At 43.4% G+C, this 14,220-nt stretch overlaps 2 protein-coding genes across 9 annotated transcripts in view; both read left to right on the forward strand.

Moving 5' to 3' along the window:
* The window catches only part of LOC137427351 (uncharacterized), a 137,251-nt gene that overhangs the window by 73,778 nt on the left and 49,253 nt on the right, over positions 1-14,220 (forward strand). For all 8 annotated transcript variants that reach the window (XM_078777136.1, XM_078777132.1, XM_078777137.1 and 5 more), the window contains one exon: positions 697-807. In XM_078777136.1, the coding sequence (XP_078633262.1) occupies positions 697-807 (111 nt within the window). The remainder of the gene's footprint in view (positions 1-696; positions 808-14,220) is intronic.
* On the forward strand, positions 714-11,240 carry LOC137427343 (uncharacterized). Its single transcript, XM_078777153.1, has 2 exons — positions 714-807; positions 8,108-11,240. The coding sequence occupies exon 2, from the start codon at positions 8,149-8,151 to the stop codon at positions 8,884-8,886; it is 738 nt and encodes a 245-aa protein (XP_078633279.1). The 5' UTR covers positions 714-807; positions 8,108-8,148; the 3' UTR covers positions 8,887-11,240.

Below are 14,220 nucleotides of genomic sequence, written 5' to 3' on the forward strand. Positions count from 1 at the left end.
CATCTCGCAGGAAGCATCTCGTAACATTAAGGCAGTTTGTACAGAACGTTTGTTTTGATTCCAAAATGTTTTGATACTACGCTATTCACATTGGGGAATGTTTTATTTTCTCTCTTCAAGGAAGACCTCAAATCAACGATTTTTGAAACAATATTCATCGAGCTATTTTAGGTCATCTCATCTCGATTATCGAAGAGATTAACTTACAAAATGAGGCGTGATATCCGGATGTCTGTCCGTTTACTTTTTGCTATTTTTCTACTCCTCCATTATCACCCAGCTGATTGTTCTGAAACTTGACACGTGTATACAAGAAGGTAGTCCGCATAATCACTCGGCTTCGATTTTTGGATTTCGGATTACAGGGGCAACCTAACAACTTCCTGTGCATTGTATTTAGTGTTATTTTAAAAAACAACGCTTCTGTGCACCACCATTGAGACTTGGTTTGCAAGCCATCGCCGACAATTCCAACGGAAGAGACATAATTACTCTTTTATTGAAAATGTTTTTCGAGTTTGTTTTTTCCTCAAAATAGACAGCAGTGAACACATTAGATTGGCCTTTAAAACCTACTCTTACGAAGGAGGACATCTGTATAAACACACAAACTGACATTGTGCTTTATATGGTAGATGGCACCAGCTAAGCATGTGACACAAGATGCCTGCATTTAATAAAAGTTACTATTTGCAGATTTTTTTGTGAAAGTGGAAGTGAAAACTGAGTATGACATTGATGTCCACCTGGATCGACCCGAACCAAATGACGCTGAAGCTTCTTTCTTCAAGAACCATCCTCATGAAGGTTTCTGTCAATGTCTATACATTTTGATTTGATCAGTTTGATGATGAACTCTGGTGTTAAGAAAAAAAAAAAACCTGACATTATGATTTAATTGCTTTAAGAAATAACCACGATGGTAAATGTATTTCTCATACATCCATTAGCCCCTTCATCATTTGTTCAAATATTTTATGCAATGTATCTTGTATCCTCTTCTCCTCAATTTGTATTATCGTCGATTCTGATTGAGCTTTAATTGCACAGTTTTTATTGATTTATTTTACATGTTTATGTGTAATCTTGGCTCGTGGAAAAATAAGGTAACAGAGAGAAAACTACAACGGAACTCTTCCCCATCACGTTGTCGACCGATTTACCCTCCAACCACGTTATTACATCATTGCAAGTACTCATACCAAGTTTGATTCAAATCCCTTCAGCTGTTTTCTGGTGTCACATTTTTACTTGACATGACCTCTTACCTTTGATGTATCAATCTAATCAGTTCATCTTTGCCTCATCATGTATACTTATTCCAAGGTTGGTTAAACTCCCATCACTGGTTCACAAATTAGCTCATTGAACAGACCGAACGGAACGGGAAAGATGGTGTCATGCGTTTCATTTATTTATTTGTTTATCCCATTTTTGTCACAACATGGGATTGTTTGGCATTCATTATTCGTGAAGTTCCACATCAAAGGTGTCAATCGAAATGCCTGAAAATAGTCAAGTTTGACTTTCTTCACAAATGTACCAATAAGCAAACAGTTTGCTCGGTGTGTACTGTTAACATGCAGCTTGCTTATTGTGTCCCGTTAGCAAGCAGCTTGCTCGGTGTGTTCCTTCAGCAAGTAGCTTGCTTGGTGTGTTCCATTAGCAAGCAGCTTGCTTGGTTTGTTCTGTGTTTGTTTTTGTTTTGTTTGTTTTTTGGGGGGTTTTTTGTGTCCAGAATCGAGGCTCGTGTAAGAGCCAACACATTGAACATGAAAACATGCACAGACACATAAAACATATAATGAAGGGAGCGGGAGACAAGAGGGGGAGGGAGAGGGAAGCACACAAGCACAACAACAGTGGAGAAAAAGGATGTCGGTAGATGTGTGGAAGGGGGAGGTCTGGGGAGGAGGGAAGGGTACACGGTATAAAGCAAATGAACACTGCTAGGAATTTCAGGAAAGAAGTTGGGGATTTAAAGAGGTGGATTTGGGATGTTTTCACGGGGGTAGAAAAGATCAAGGTTTTGGATGGGGGAAGACAAGAGATGGTAGTGAACAGCTGTTTTAAAGACCTGGAGGGAGGAGAAGGATTGAAGAGAGTGTGGGAGTTTGTTCCAGAGGAGGGAGAAAAGAGGAATGAAAGAGTGAAGGTGAGCAGAGAGTCTTGATTTTGGCAGTTTCACCAGAAGAGGGTTGCTGGCAGATCTTGTGCATCCTGCAGGAATATTTGGGGGACAGAACAGGGGGATCAAGGCTGGGGAGGAGTCGGTAGAAGACAGAAAGACCACCTACCTGCCTGTGGTGAGAAAGAGATTCTCAGAAGCGGCTTCATTGCGGGAGATTCCAATGATTCTGAATGCTTTGGTTTCAACCACGTGAAGCCGAGCTCGGTGTGAGGCAGGAGCACCAGCCCAAAGGGGAGAGCAGTATTCCATTGAGCTGCGGATAAATGCTTTGTATTTGGTGATGAGCTCAGAAGTGCCCAGAAAGGACTTTGCACGACGGAGGATGCCCAGTCGGCGACTCACTTTGGAGGCCAGCTTGGAAATGTGGTTTGCCCAGGAAAGATAATGGCAGATAGTGAGACCCAAAAGCCTGAGTGACAGAACTTCTTGGAGAGGATTGTTGAGAAAGTAGATGGGAGGGTTGTCCAGTCGGTCTTTTCGGAGAGACATTGTAAGAGTGTGAGATTTGTCAGGATTGAAAGACGTGTTCCACTTGTTTGACCAGTCTGATTTTGTCCAGGTCTGCAGAGAGTGAGTCGGCCACAGACTGCCAATCTGAGGGACGAGGTATGGAGCGGCAGAGAGTGGAGTCGTCAGCAAAAGATAGAGAGGATTTTCCAGAGAGTTGGAGAGATAATTAATCAATGAAGACCAGAAAAGCACAGGACCCAGAACACTGCCTTGAGGAACTCCAGCCTGAACAGGAAGGGGAGATGTCCAGGTCTGCAATTTGAAAATTGCATTGAAATCTTACAACCTCCGTTTCAGTAACACTTTAACACAAGAACCTCTGGAGCGGTCAATCTGACCGCAAGCACATGTTTGGTAGCTGACTATGAGTGTAATTTTTTTGTTCACAGTTTTGATTTTTCTTGACTATTCTTGATTCTGGGAGTTGAATATTCATATAAAATATTGCCTTCCTGACCTCAACCACATTTGAGATATACAGACAATTATACCTAAAACCGCCACTGCGGTCAATTTGCCCGCTAAGGAAATGTATTGCATGAAACACATGGGTTCAGCATTGATGAATGTAATTTGAGATAAGTTATTATCAATGCATGTTTCGATGGGATTTCATCTCAAAGTATCTGCTGAATGGGTTTCCATACCTGGGCAACAATGAACACCGTGCTGCAGACCAGACGTTGGCTGAAAGTGTGGTGCTTCGTCTTTTGGATCCTTATTTGACTTAGGGAAGAAATGTTACCACAGACAACTTTTTCACCTCCCTAAAGTTGGCAGAGAAACTGACATAAAAGAGCACAAGCATAGTGGGCACAATGAATCGTGTACGGAGAGAAGTCACCTCCTCGGTGAAGAACTCAACGGCACAGCTATACACGACTACTGTGATGAAGAATGGTCACACGCACCTAACTATTTGCCAGGGTAAGAGAAATAAGAATGTTTTGTTGCTCAGTTCCCTGCACCCGACTGTCGGTGTGAAAGATAACCCCAAGAAGCTTCCTGTGACTGTTGCTTTCTATAATTCAACAAAGTATGGAGTGAATATTGTTGATCAGATGTCCAGGAAGTACTCTGTCAAGGCAGGATCTCGCAGATGGCCAGTTCATGTGTTACAACATTCTGGACCTGGCTGTCATAAATGTGTGGGTACTGTTCATGTCGGTGACTGGGAAACACATCAGCCACCAAGACTTCATTGCAGAACTTGTTGATGAGCTCCAAAAGGAGTACTTATCAGTCATCACCCCGGGAACGACAGCAGTTGTCGCTTGGAGGAGGGACCTCCAGCAAAGTGCATGCGGAAACAATGCCAAGTCACCAATTGCAAAAACAAAACGGTGGACACCTGTGCAATGTGCAACAAGCTCATATGTGGCAAGTGCACTGGACAAGTGGTTAAAAAGTGCATGGCTTGCCATCAGCTGTAAAAACAAAATGGTGGGCAGTTGTGTGATGTGCAAAGAGTTTGTGTTTCAACTCATGTAATCATTACAAGCAATAAACATGTTTAACAATTGATTTCTTGATTTACTTCATATCATGACCAGCCTTTTTCATCAGTGGTCAAAATGACCCACTGTCGGAGGTATTAGGTAGGTGGGTGAGGCTGGCGGTTCTCGTGTAAACTCGGTTTCATATGCAACACGACACATTTTGGTATGAATTCAAACAGTACAACCCTTAACACTGAAACCAATATACAATTTAATGCAACACAGGCTTCGAGCTGCTCAAGGCATCCCACAATGCACCTGGGCACCCACTGGCCCCAAGCCTTGTCCTTTCACATGCATGCTTCAAGCGACTTCAACCTCCCACACAGTCTGAAACTCAAGTTGCCGTGCTTTGAAATAGTACCCCACAAAGCACCTTGGTACGTACGTTCCTGCAGCCTATTTACATATTACATACGCACGCTGGATAAACAACGGCTCCGGAGGGTGACTGGGCATCCACGCTGCCTCGCCCCCACGTTTCTCCATGAGACTTATTGAAGCCATTGTCAGGTGCACTAAAACGCGGCATACGCACACACGCCCCTTGCGTCTCCCTGCCCCTCCCAAATGTCATTATTTTAACATGAATAAGCCAGATGCAGACCTCTGTCTGTCTCTGTTTACATGATGGAATTCCACTATACACTGTTCCCAGCGCTCTGTACAGTGCGATTCAAATCGCAATTTGAATACGCGACCAATCTCAACCCAATGCACGATCGTGTATCCGAGTTCTAACCACACAAATTTATTCCGAGGCCACAGCGGACGAACGCGCATTTATTTATTTCACGATTCCCTGCTCCCCTACTGGCTCATGGCGCGTTGCCAATGGCAACCAAGCTGTTCGCGCGGTCCCCAAATTTATTTCTCAAAAGTCGACGGCTGTTCGCCCCGGCGCTCCGAGCGCGATCACGACTCGCTCCTGAAAACCATCTCGCACTATAAATGGAACCTCGTGATCCAAAATGCATTCATTCAATCCACCCTGCAGCCGACCTTAGTCCGACGTACGGCCAACCTCAATCCGACGCTTAGCATATTCGGACGCGTTAACCAGCACACGAGAATATGTTTATTCGACCAAACTGTTCTTCTTTTTCTTCAAATAAAATCAACACCCATTTAATATACATTCTGACTACTGAAACCCCTCAGACCTTTGACGATTTATCATATCCCAGAGATCCAAATCACGTCATCCCACACAGATCCATTTTATTGGTTAACTTAAACTTTTCACACTTCCAAATGCATGAATCGATGTCTCGTACCTGATTCCCAGACGTGTCTCCACGATTGGCTTCCTCGGACTTCGTGTCTCCTCTCCTGCTTCGTGGGGACTTCATGGGGGCTTCCTCTGTGCAGCACGTATCTTCTTTCGTGACCTCTCACCTGGAACGCTGCTCACCTGGAACTCTTTGGCCTTCAAAGTCTCTCTTTTAATATTTGAATGCTTGATCCGACTTAATGTCTTGTCATAAAAGAGGTCGATTACTTATCATGCTGCCGGCAGCATATTTGCACATTTATCTTGTGGTATCCTGCGCATTTTCACAGCTCCCTCTCAAACTAGCCTTTACCGATCGACCCTCTTGGAGACATTCCTCAGCCTACTAGCTGAATGACTCACAGTATACCCGAGTTCTAATGATCACTTTTCCCCCATCTATCTCCAGATGTTCCTTCTCTGTTATCCCTCTCGCGGGTAATCTTCCCTTGCTCCGCAACCCGTTAATGTAAAAGGGGGTGTCGTTATCCGCCCCCCCCCCCCAACTGACGGGCGCATGGCAATACCCTTTGGGTGTTGCCATTGTTCGTGTCCTCCCGGCAGAGTGCAGCGTGCGTCCAGTGTACAAGAAATTTATTGACCCATAAAGAGACACTTCCAATGCGTTCACTTTGACACTCCCGTTGGACCTTCCCGCGTGTGAGTGCTCAGCTTGTCTCTCAAAGCTGCGTCATTGAAGCACTCCCCCGCGTCTGAGTGCCCAGGCAATCCCCCTGGCAAAGCACTCAAGTGCATTGGGCCCCAAGCCACTTGTACCCACCCTTATCTTCAACAGATCTCTGTGTACCACTGTACCGTGTCAGTCCCGTTTACCTTTCATCCGCGCCGGAGGTAACGCCAGGGCAGAATCTTTTACTTGATTGTGGCAAGTGCTTTATCGTTACAGAGAAAATTCTCAACATCGAGTCGGAGCCCGGACGACTTGCCACAACCCAGCAATGACACCGACCCTTGCTCCCCCAGGCGGATCCCAAATCCTCGTTGCCAAGTTTGTCGTGGGGGTTTTTTTTTTTGTATACAACATCGAGGCTTGTGAAAGAGCTAACATTAATCGTAAACTTATTAAAGCCTTATTACTTAAAGGACAAACTTATTAACTTATTAAAGTCAAACCGACACATAAAACATATAATAAGGGGAGCGGTAGACAAGATAGGGAGAGAGGGGGAAGGACACAAACACAACATTTGAGAGCAGGGACATCAGGAGATCTGTGGGAGGGCTTGGGGGGGATGTGGGAGAGGTATAAAACATATGCATACTGCAAGGACTTCCAGAAAAGAAGTTGGAATTTCAAAAAGGTGTATCTGGGATGAATTAGCGGGGGTGGAAGAGATCAAGGTTTTGGATGGGGGAAGATAAGAGATGGTGGTGAACAGCTGTTTTAAAGACCTGGAGGGAGGAGTGGGATTGAAGGGAGTGGAGGAGTTCATGCCAGAGGCGGGAGAAAAGAGGAATGAAAGAGTGAAGGTGAGCAGAGAGTCTTGATTTTGGCAATTTCACCAGAAGAGGGTTCCTGGCAGATCTTGTGTATGACCTGTTGGAATATTTGGGGGACAGAGCACAGAGAGAGCTGGGGGAGCAAGGCCGGAGAGGAGTCAGACCAACCTGCCTGCGGTGAGTGAGTGAAAGGCCCTCGGAGTTAGCTTCATCGTGGGAGATTCCATTGATTCTGAAAGCTTTGGTTTCAACACCGTGAAGCCGAGCTAGGTGTGAGGCAGGAGCACCGGCCCAGAGGGGAGAACAGTATTCCATTGAGCTGCAGATGAAAGCCTTGTGTGTGGTGAGGAGCTCAGGTGTGCCAAGGAAGGACTTTGCACGACGAAGGATGCCCAGTTGGCGACTGGCTTTGGAGGTCAGCTTGGAAATGTGGTTTTCCCAGGAAATGTCATGGCAGATATTGAGACCCAAAAGGTTGAGCGACAGAACTACTTGTAGAGGATTTTTGAGAAAGTAGATGGGAGGGTTGCCCAGTCGGTCTTTTCAAAGTTTTTTTTCAGAGTTTTACCTTTTCCCCAGGCTGTAGGCATCTTGTCTCTCAACTCGGACCAAGCTACAAGAGGTTTATTAAGAGATGAGGCATGCATCAGAGGACATGCGGATCAGGATATGCGTGCATGGGAGGAAATCGGCGCTTCGGCCAGTAACGCCATTTCAGGTGCAGGGGGTCTAGGCCAGTAACCCGCCGTCCATCACAGCTCTTCCTTGAGCTACACACGACCTGCCATAGTTTATATAGTATGTTCAAAGATTATTTGAACGGAACCAGATAAGGCACCTGCCTTTCAGGTCAGAAGAAAACTTAGTTTCACCCTCATATTTTTAGACAGGGTAGGTTGAGAATGCAATAACAAGATAAGAAACAAGAGGAAATTAAATTACAGGAGATGTTTGCCAAGGTCGGACAAACGATAATTATAACAGGTGCTCTTTGTTTTCTCACTCTCCCTGGAAGGGCCAACAGTTTCCATAGTAATGGACCAATGCTGCCTGGTTTCATAACTTTTCACAGGATATATGAAATCCTCGACAGTCATGCACATGTTTGGGTGCATTTATCAGGGCATGTGAATCTGATTTCTTTCTACAGGTCATGTGATGTTGTATTTACAGGGGAATCCACTGAATCTACAAGGAAGACTGCACCTACTTTTATGAACGGCGCAGACACAAACCCACAAGACTCGCCAGCTGAAAAAAAGAAGAGGACGTTTTACAAACAAGAGAAACCGAATGAAGAAATGTTTGCACAGAATAATTTTCACAAGACTTACAAAGGAATGAAAGCTGAACGTCCATACAAATGCACAAATTGTGGAAAATCTTTCAATAAGTCATCTCACCTGAAAAGACACATGGTAATTCACCGTAGAGAATGCCCATATGAATGCTCAATTTGTGGAAAAATTTTCAACAAGTCATCTCACCTGCAAAGACACATGGTAATTCACAGTGGAGAACGCCCATATGAATGCTCAATTTGTGGAAAATCTTTTACTCAGTCATCTTACCGAAAATTACACGTGATAATTCACAGTGGTGAACGCCCGTACAAATGCACAAGTTGTGGAAAATCTTTTAATCATTCATCCACCCTTACAAGGCATAGGAGAATTCACAGTGGTGAATGCCCATACAAATGCACAAGTTGTGGAAAATCTTTTAATCAGCCATCCAACCTTACAAGGCACATGACAATCCACAATGCAGAACGCCCTTACAAATGCACAAGTTGTGGAAAATCTTTTAAACATTCATCCAACCTCAAAACACATATGAGAATTCACAATGGAAAACGCCCTTACAAATGCACAAGTTGTGGAAAATCTTTTAATTGGTCCTCCAACCTTAAAACACATAACATGAGAATTCACAATGGAAAACGCCAGTAGAAATGCACAATTTGTGGAAAGTGTTTCATTAATCCATCCACCCTTAAGACATACATGGCAATACACAATGGAGAACATTCATACAAACACACAGTTTGAGGAAATCATTCACTCATTCGTGCACCCTCAAAATCAATTTAACAAGACCGATAGCCAAACAACGGTGTTGCCGGGCTTGTATATGCCAAGTGGAAAACCAGACATGTGACCAGATCTTCAGGTTTGATTGAGGACATATATTGAACGGCCAGCCAAATGCTGTTCCAGATGGCATTGCACTACGGGCTACGCTATGAAATCGCCTCTGAACTACTTCTCCGATGACATCATCAAAAATAATTCTCAACTAATTTAGCCTTGGATCACGTTGAATTAATCTCATACTGATCGGATCAAGCATTCTACTTGCCGATTTATGATGTCATAATGAAGGAACCTCTGCATCATCATTAACATATGTAATTCCTAATGGGGAATACTTTACAATGAGCCAGCTTTCAATTTTTTTCCATGGAGTGGTTTCACAGATATCGAGGTGCAAAGTATTTAGAAATGTACATTGTGTGAAAATGAATTCTGTTCCAATCTTAGGACAGCCATAAAACAACATCTGTCCAACCTCAAGAATGAATATTTAAACCTGTCACTCTTCTTTAAAACCCGATGGCTCCTTGTTAGTCTGTCTCAGGAGTATGGTCCCTCTCCATCCCTCTCTTCAAATGACCCCACAGCCAATTCTGCCCGTGTGAATGCTGAATGCTTCAATTTTGTGTTTCCTTTCAAATCTTGTATCCCCAACCCATCACTCCCAGTACCATACCCATCCTTCCCTGTCATATCAAACTGCTCCTGGTCTCTGTCTTTTGCACCTGAGAAGATGGAGAAAGTTCTTCCAACTCTCGACTCTGACACTGCTGTTGGACCAGACGGCGTCAGCTCACATGTCCTAAAAACATGCTCTGCCCTTTTCACCCTGTCATTTGCAGTAGGTCAGGGTCGTTTCCCAAAAATAGTCATTTATTCATTTTATTTGATGAAATCCCGAGAGTTTCGTCGATGAACATCCATACATATGTAGAGCTACATTTGTTATGGATCCATCACTTCCGCCTTTGCTGTTATTGTATACTTGTAGGATTTTTAGTTTCAGGTAATATTGTTGTTAAGATTTTTGTGTGAAAGGGGGTTGACTAGAGTAAAAGGTAAATAAATGTTTGTGAAGGAAAAAGGAAAAAGTGGCAAAGGAACTGGAAGAGAAGGCAGAGGAGCTGGGCAGAGATCAAGACGGCCATGAGGGAGATACATCCGTAAAGTTGCATCGAGGCCGCGAGCGGACTTTTTTGATATTGGTCGCGAATGAGTTGAGGCTTCCCGAGAAAAGGATTGTCCGTGACATCGTCATATCTTGCGAGTGCAATTAAACCTGCGTCTCAGGTTTTATCACCAAGTGTGAGTTATTGGTGGAGAGAAATCAAGCGCCCCCATTACAGACCTATACGCCATTTTGTCCTCGGAGAAGAAGAGGCTGTCCGCTTAGTGCATCTTGTTTTGTCGTTGGGAATTCCATATCGACCTCATCGTGTTGATTGCCGTTGGTTTACATATCGGCTCGATTCCCATATCGACCTCTCACCTCGTAACTCCTCGTTCGCCATCGTGCCAATACCTGCCTGTTCTCGTCATTCTGCACGGCTTCAACCAGCATGGAGATCCGTGCACGGACTTTGGGGAATGTTACATTCCACTCACGTTGGGGTGTCGTGAGTTTATTGCTTCATTGGGGAATGATGGTACCATCATATGTATTGTTCATTTGATGTGAGTGATATTTTCATTGTACTTTCTTTAATAGTGTTATTATTGTGTATGTGAGAGTTCTTAATACAATTACTTGTTTTGTTCTACAAGTGCATTGGTGTGGTTTTACCATAGCTAATTAGAACACTCAAAAATACAAATCTTTCTGCCGCATTCCCTCTCGAGACTGAGGTGCACCGTAACCGGGGTTTGGGGAGGTAATACGTAACACATTCAAAGTACACCGCACATATGTACATACACACATAGGCCAGATCTGCATTATAGTATGATAATGCTGATGGTTGGCACAACTCCACTGAGTGATATCAGTAACCTCTGTCAAGAAGCCAGCATCCTGTGGGCAAAGCCACGTGATTGGCTGCAACCAAAGATTTCCCAATAATGGTGAACCCTCTTTAATGGAGGTCATGCTTTTGAACTCAGACTTACCAAGAAGTGAAAAAGTGAAACAGATGCCTCTAATTGAAAAATATTTTCATCAATATATTGTATTGTCATGAGAATACCTGCTTGAATAAAGTGACTACTTGCAACCATGGCCACACTGATTTTTTTGAGAGGGGCACAGGAGGATTCGCCAGTGCCACAGTGGGAAACATTCGTTTTGAAAGGAGGGGGGGGATAACATTTGCGTTAAAGGAGCGAATGGGTTTAGTATTTTGTTTTTGATGGACAAACTGGTTGTTTACACACAAACATCACACACACACACACACACACACACACACACACACACTGGAGGTGGATACTTTGAGACCTGTTCATGGGGCAGTGTACTTTGAATGTAGCTCTACTTGTTGTACACTGCTCCTTTCCTATCTCATCTCCAGTCGCTGCATGACATCATTGCCAGGTGCCGAAGGGGGTCTGCGCACTGCTGGGGAGTACTTGGCAAAAAATGATTGCATCAGACATTCATCAGGAATGTAACGCGGTCAAAAAATCATCAGACAGACAATCATATGCCAAATTGCGTATTTTAGTATGATTAGTACACCCGCTCACCAAGGGAGTGGCAGTGGGAGTCATGTTATGATACTTTTTATTATTGCCAATTATGATTACTTTTCCCATATTGGATAAGTGAAAGAAAGGAAATTCATGGACAGAGGGGAAGGAAACGTTTATAGTCCATGGGCCAATCGCTCAAAATTGACTTTTCGGTACCAGTCGGGGGGGACAAAGGCTCACTATATTTTTTGTAAAGAAGATGGGCTGGGGCATATATTTTGATATGATATCCATTCCAAATTGGTAGCTTTATAGTATTTTGGAGGGAAAATGTGTATTTTGGGGGCAAAATCCAGTTTTTTGAAAAAAAATACTTGTGACAGGAAATTACTTTTGACAGTTGAAATTAATAACTATCAACAGTATTGATTTTTTTCAGGTTGTTTACATTACGGTTTTTGTCTGGTTGCCATGGAAACGGCCGTTTTGGGGCAAAAAAGGTGTTTTTTACACTATTTTCTAAAAAAATTCATATCTCAGTAACAATTCAATATATTTGAATAGTTTCAGCTGAAATCATTTCCTTAGACCCCAAGGTAGTTTTATAGTAACATATAAGCACAAGATCACATGTCAAAATATGGAATGTTTGTGGTAGGAGAATATCATTTTTTTGGGAATTTTAAAAAAATGAAAAAATGAAAAATCAATACATTCATAGTTTTTACACACATTTGTCAGGTATGCATGGTTGGTAATGGGCATTTATCCATTTATATCTTTCCAGACTGAGGCACATTGAGAATGGAGGAAGATGGTCTAATTCCACCAAAGCGGTTGTGTACAGACTGCTTGATCCACTGTCCAGATGACGATTCTAAACTGGTGTCACCAAAGGACTTGCAGTCATGGCAGACATTGTTAAGGGCAGCAGAAATCAGAAACCATCAGCCTATTCTGACTATCGCAGTGGACCTGGCTGAGGGACATATCCCACCTGTGCAATATCATCGTAAATGCCGCAGTGTTTTCACATTAAAAAGGAACCTTGATCGATTATGTACCACGGAACCCGGGGAAAATGTAGACATGGCTGAACATTCCCGACAAGTGGTACTGAGGCAGGAGCCAAGCTCTTCTCGAGTTTATGAAGCAAAGTGCATATTTTGTCAAAACAGTAACAAATACCTGAAGGGGCAGCATTCTAAGGAAAGACTTGTACAATGTACTCAGCTACGGGCTGACTCAACAATCAGACAGGTTGCCATACAAAAGATGGACCAAAGAATTCTTGCTGTTCTTAGCAGGGATCTTGTAGCTGCAGAGGGCCATTACCATAGGTCATGCTATCGTCATTATACAAGAGAAGAGAAGGTACCTGCCAGCTGCAGTGACAATGGCGACATTGCCCATATGGAAACTGACGAATCTGTCCACCAGGCTGCTGAGAAACTCTCATACAATGAGTTATTCAAATTCATTCGAAATGAAATCATTCAAAAGCCCAAAGTGATATATCTGACTGATATGACACTGCGACTACAATTATCAATGAAAATGTCCGGCATTGTGGAGGTAAAGGGCTCCACCAAAAAGCATATCCGCCGCAGATTGGAGAGCGAGTTTGGTGGATTGCTTCATTTTGTTCAAAATGACAGTGGCAAATTGTTAGTATATCCTGATACCTTGTCAAGGGATGAACTTGCCAGAGATAACATGGAACTGAATATGACAATAAATGCATTACAAGCATCAGAAAGTGACCCTATGTCAGTAGTAACCAAAGCTGCCTTACAAATGCGTACTGTTATTCGAAACCAGAGATGAATAGAAGATTGGCCACCACAACCATCAGAACTCACTGCTGAATCCGCACACATACCTAATGCAGTTACACATTTTCTGCAAATGATCATAACAGGTCAGCAAGGTAGAACAAACTCTAGTGTTCGTGTCGAAAGGCAGGTTTGCTCAATAGGCCAAGATTTAATATATGCGGTTACTGACGGTAGGCGTCGTCCACCAAAACATATCTTGTTGGCTCTTGTGGTCAAGTGTATCACAGGAAATGTTGAGCTCATTAAAATTCTTAACAGACTTGGACATTGTATCTCATACTCAATGATGGAGCAAATAGAGACAGCATTGTGTATGCAGAAGTTTGGCTCCATATCTGAGGTCAGTCTGCCAGCCAGCGTTCTGGTTTTGCAGGCCACTACCCTTGTGTGGGACAATATTGATAAACTTGAAGAAACACTGAGTGGTGGCGGAACTTCACACCGTGTGAACGGCATTGCAATCCAGGACAAGTTTATTGGACCCATACAAGAACAGCCGAAAACACCTGTTACAAAAAGCAAAAAGAGATCCATCGACATTGAAGAGGCCCCTCTTCCTCAGTACAATTCTGGGGAACGGGTTGGTCCAGCACCAATTATTTCGATTGAACCAAATGCTACAGATGCAGTTACAGAAGCGCAGTTAAAGAATCGGTTATGGATGATATTTCGCCAACAAGATGGTACTGTGCCGAGCTGGACAGGATTCAACATTCTGGCTCGT

This window comes from Myxine glutinosa, chromosome 5 (assembly GCF_964187855.1).
Source record: "Myxine glutinosa chromosome 5, kmMyxGlut1.1, whole genome shotgun sequence".
NCBI classification, from domain to species: Eukaryota; Metazoa; Chordata; class Myxini; order Myxiniformes; family Myxinidae; genus Myxine; species Myxine glutinosa.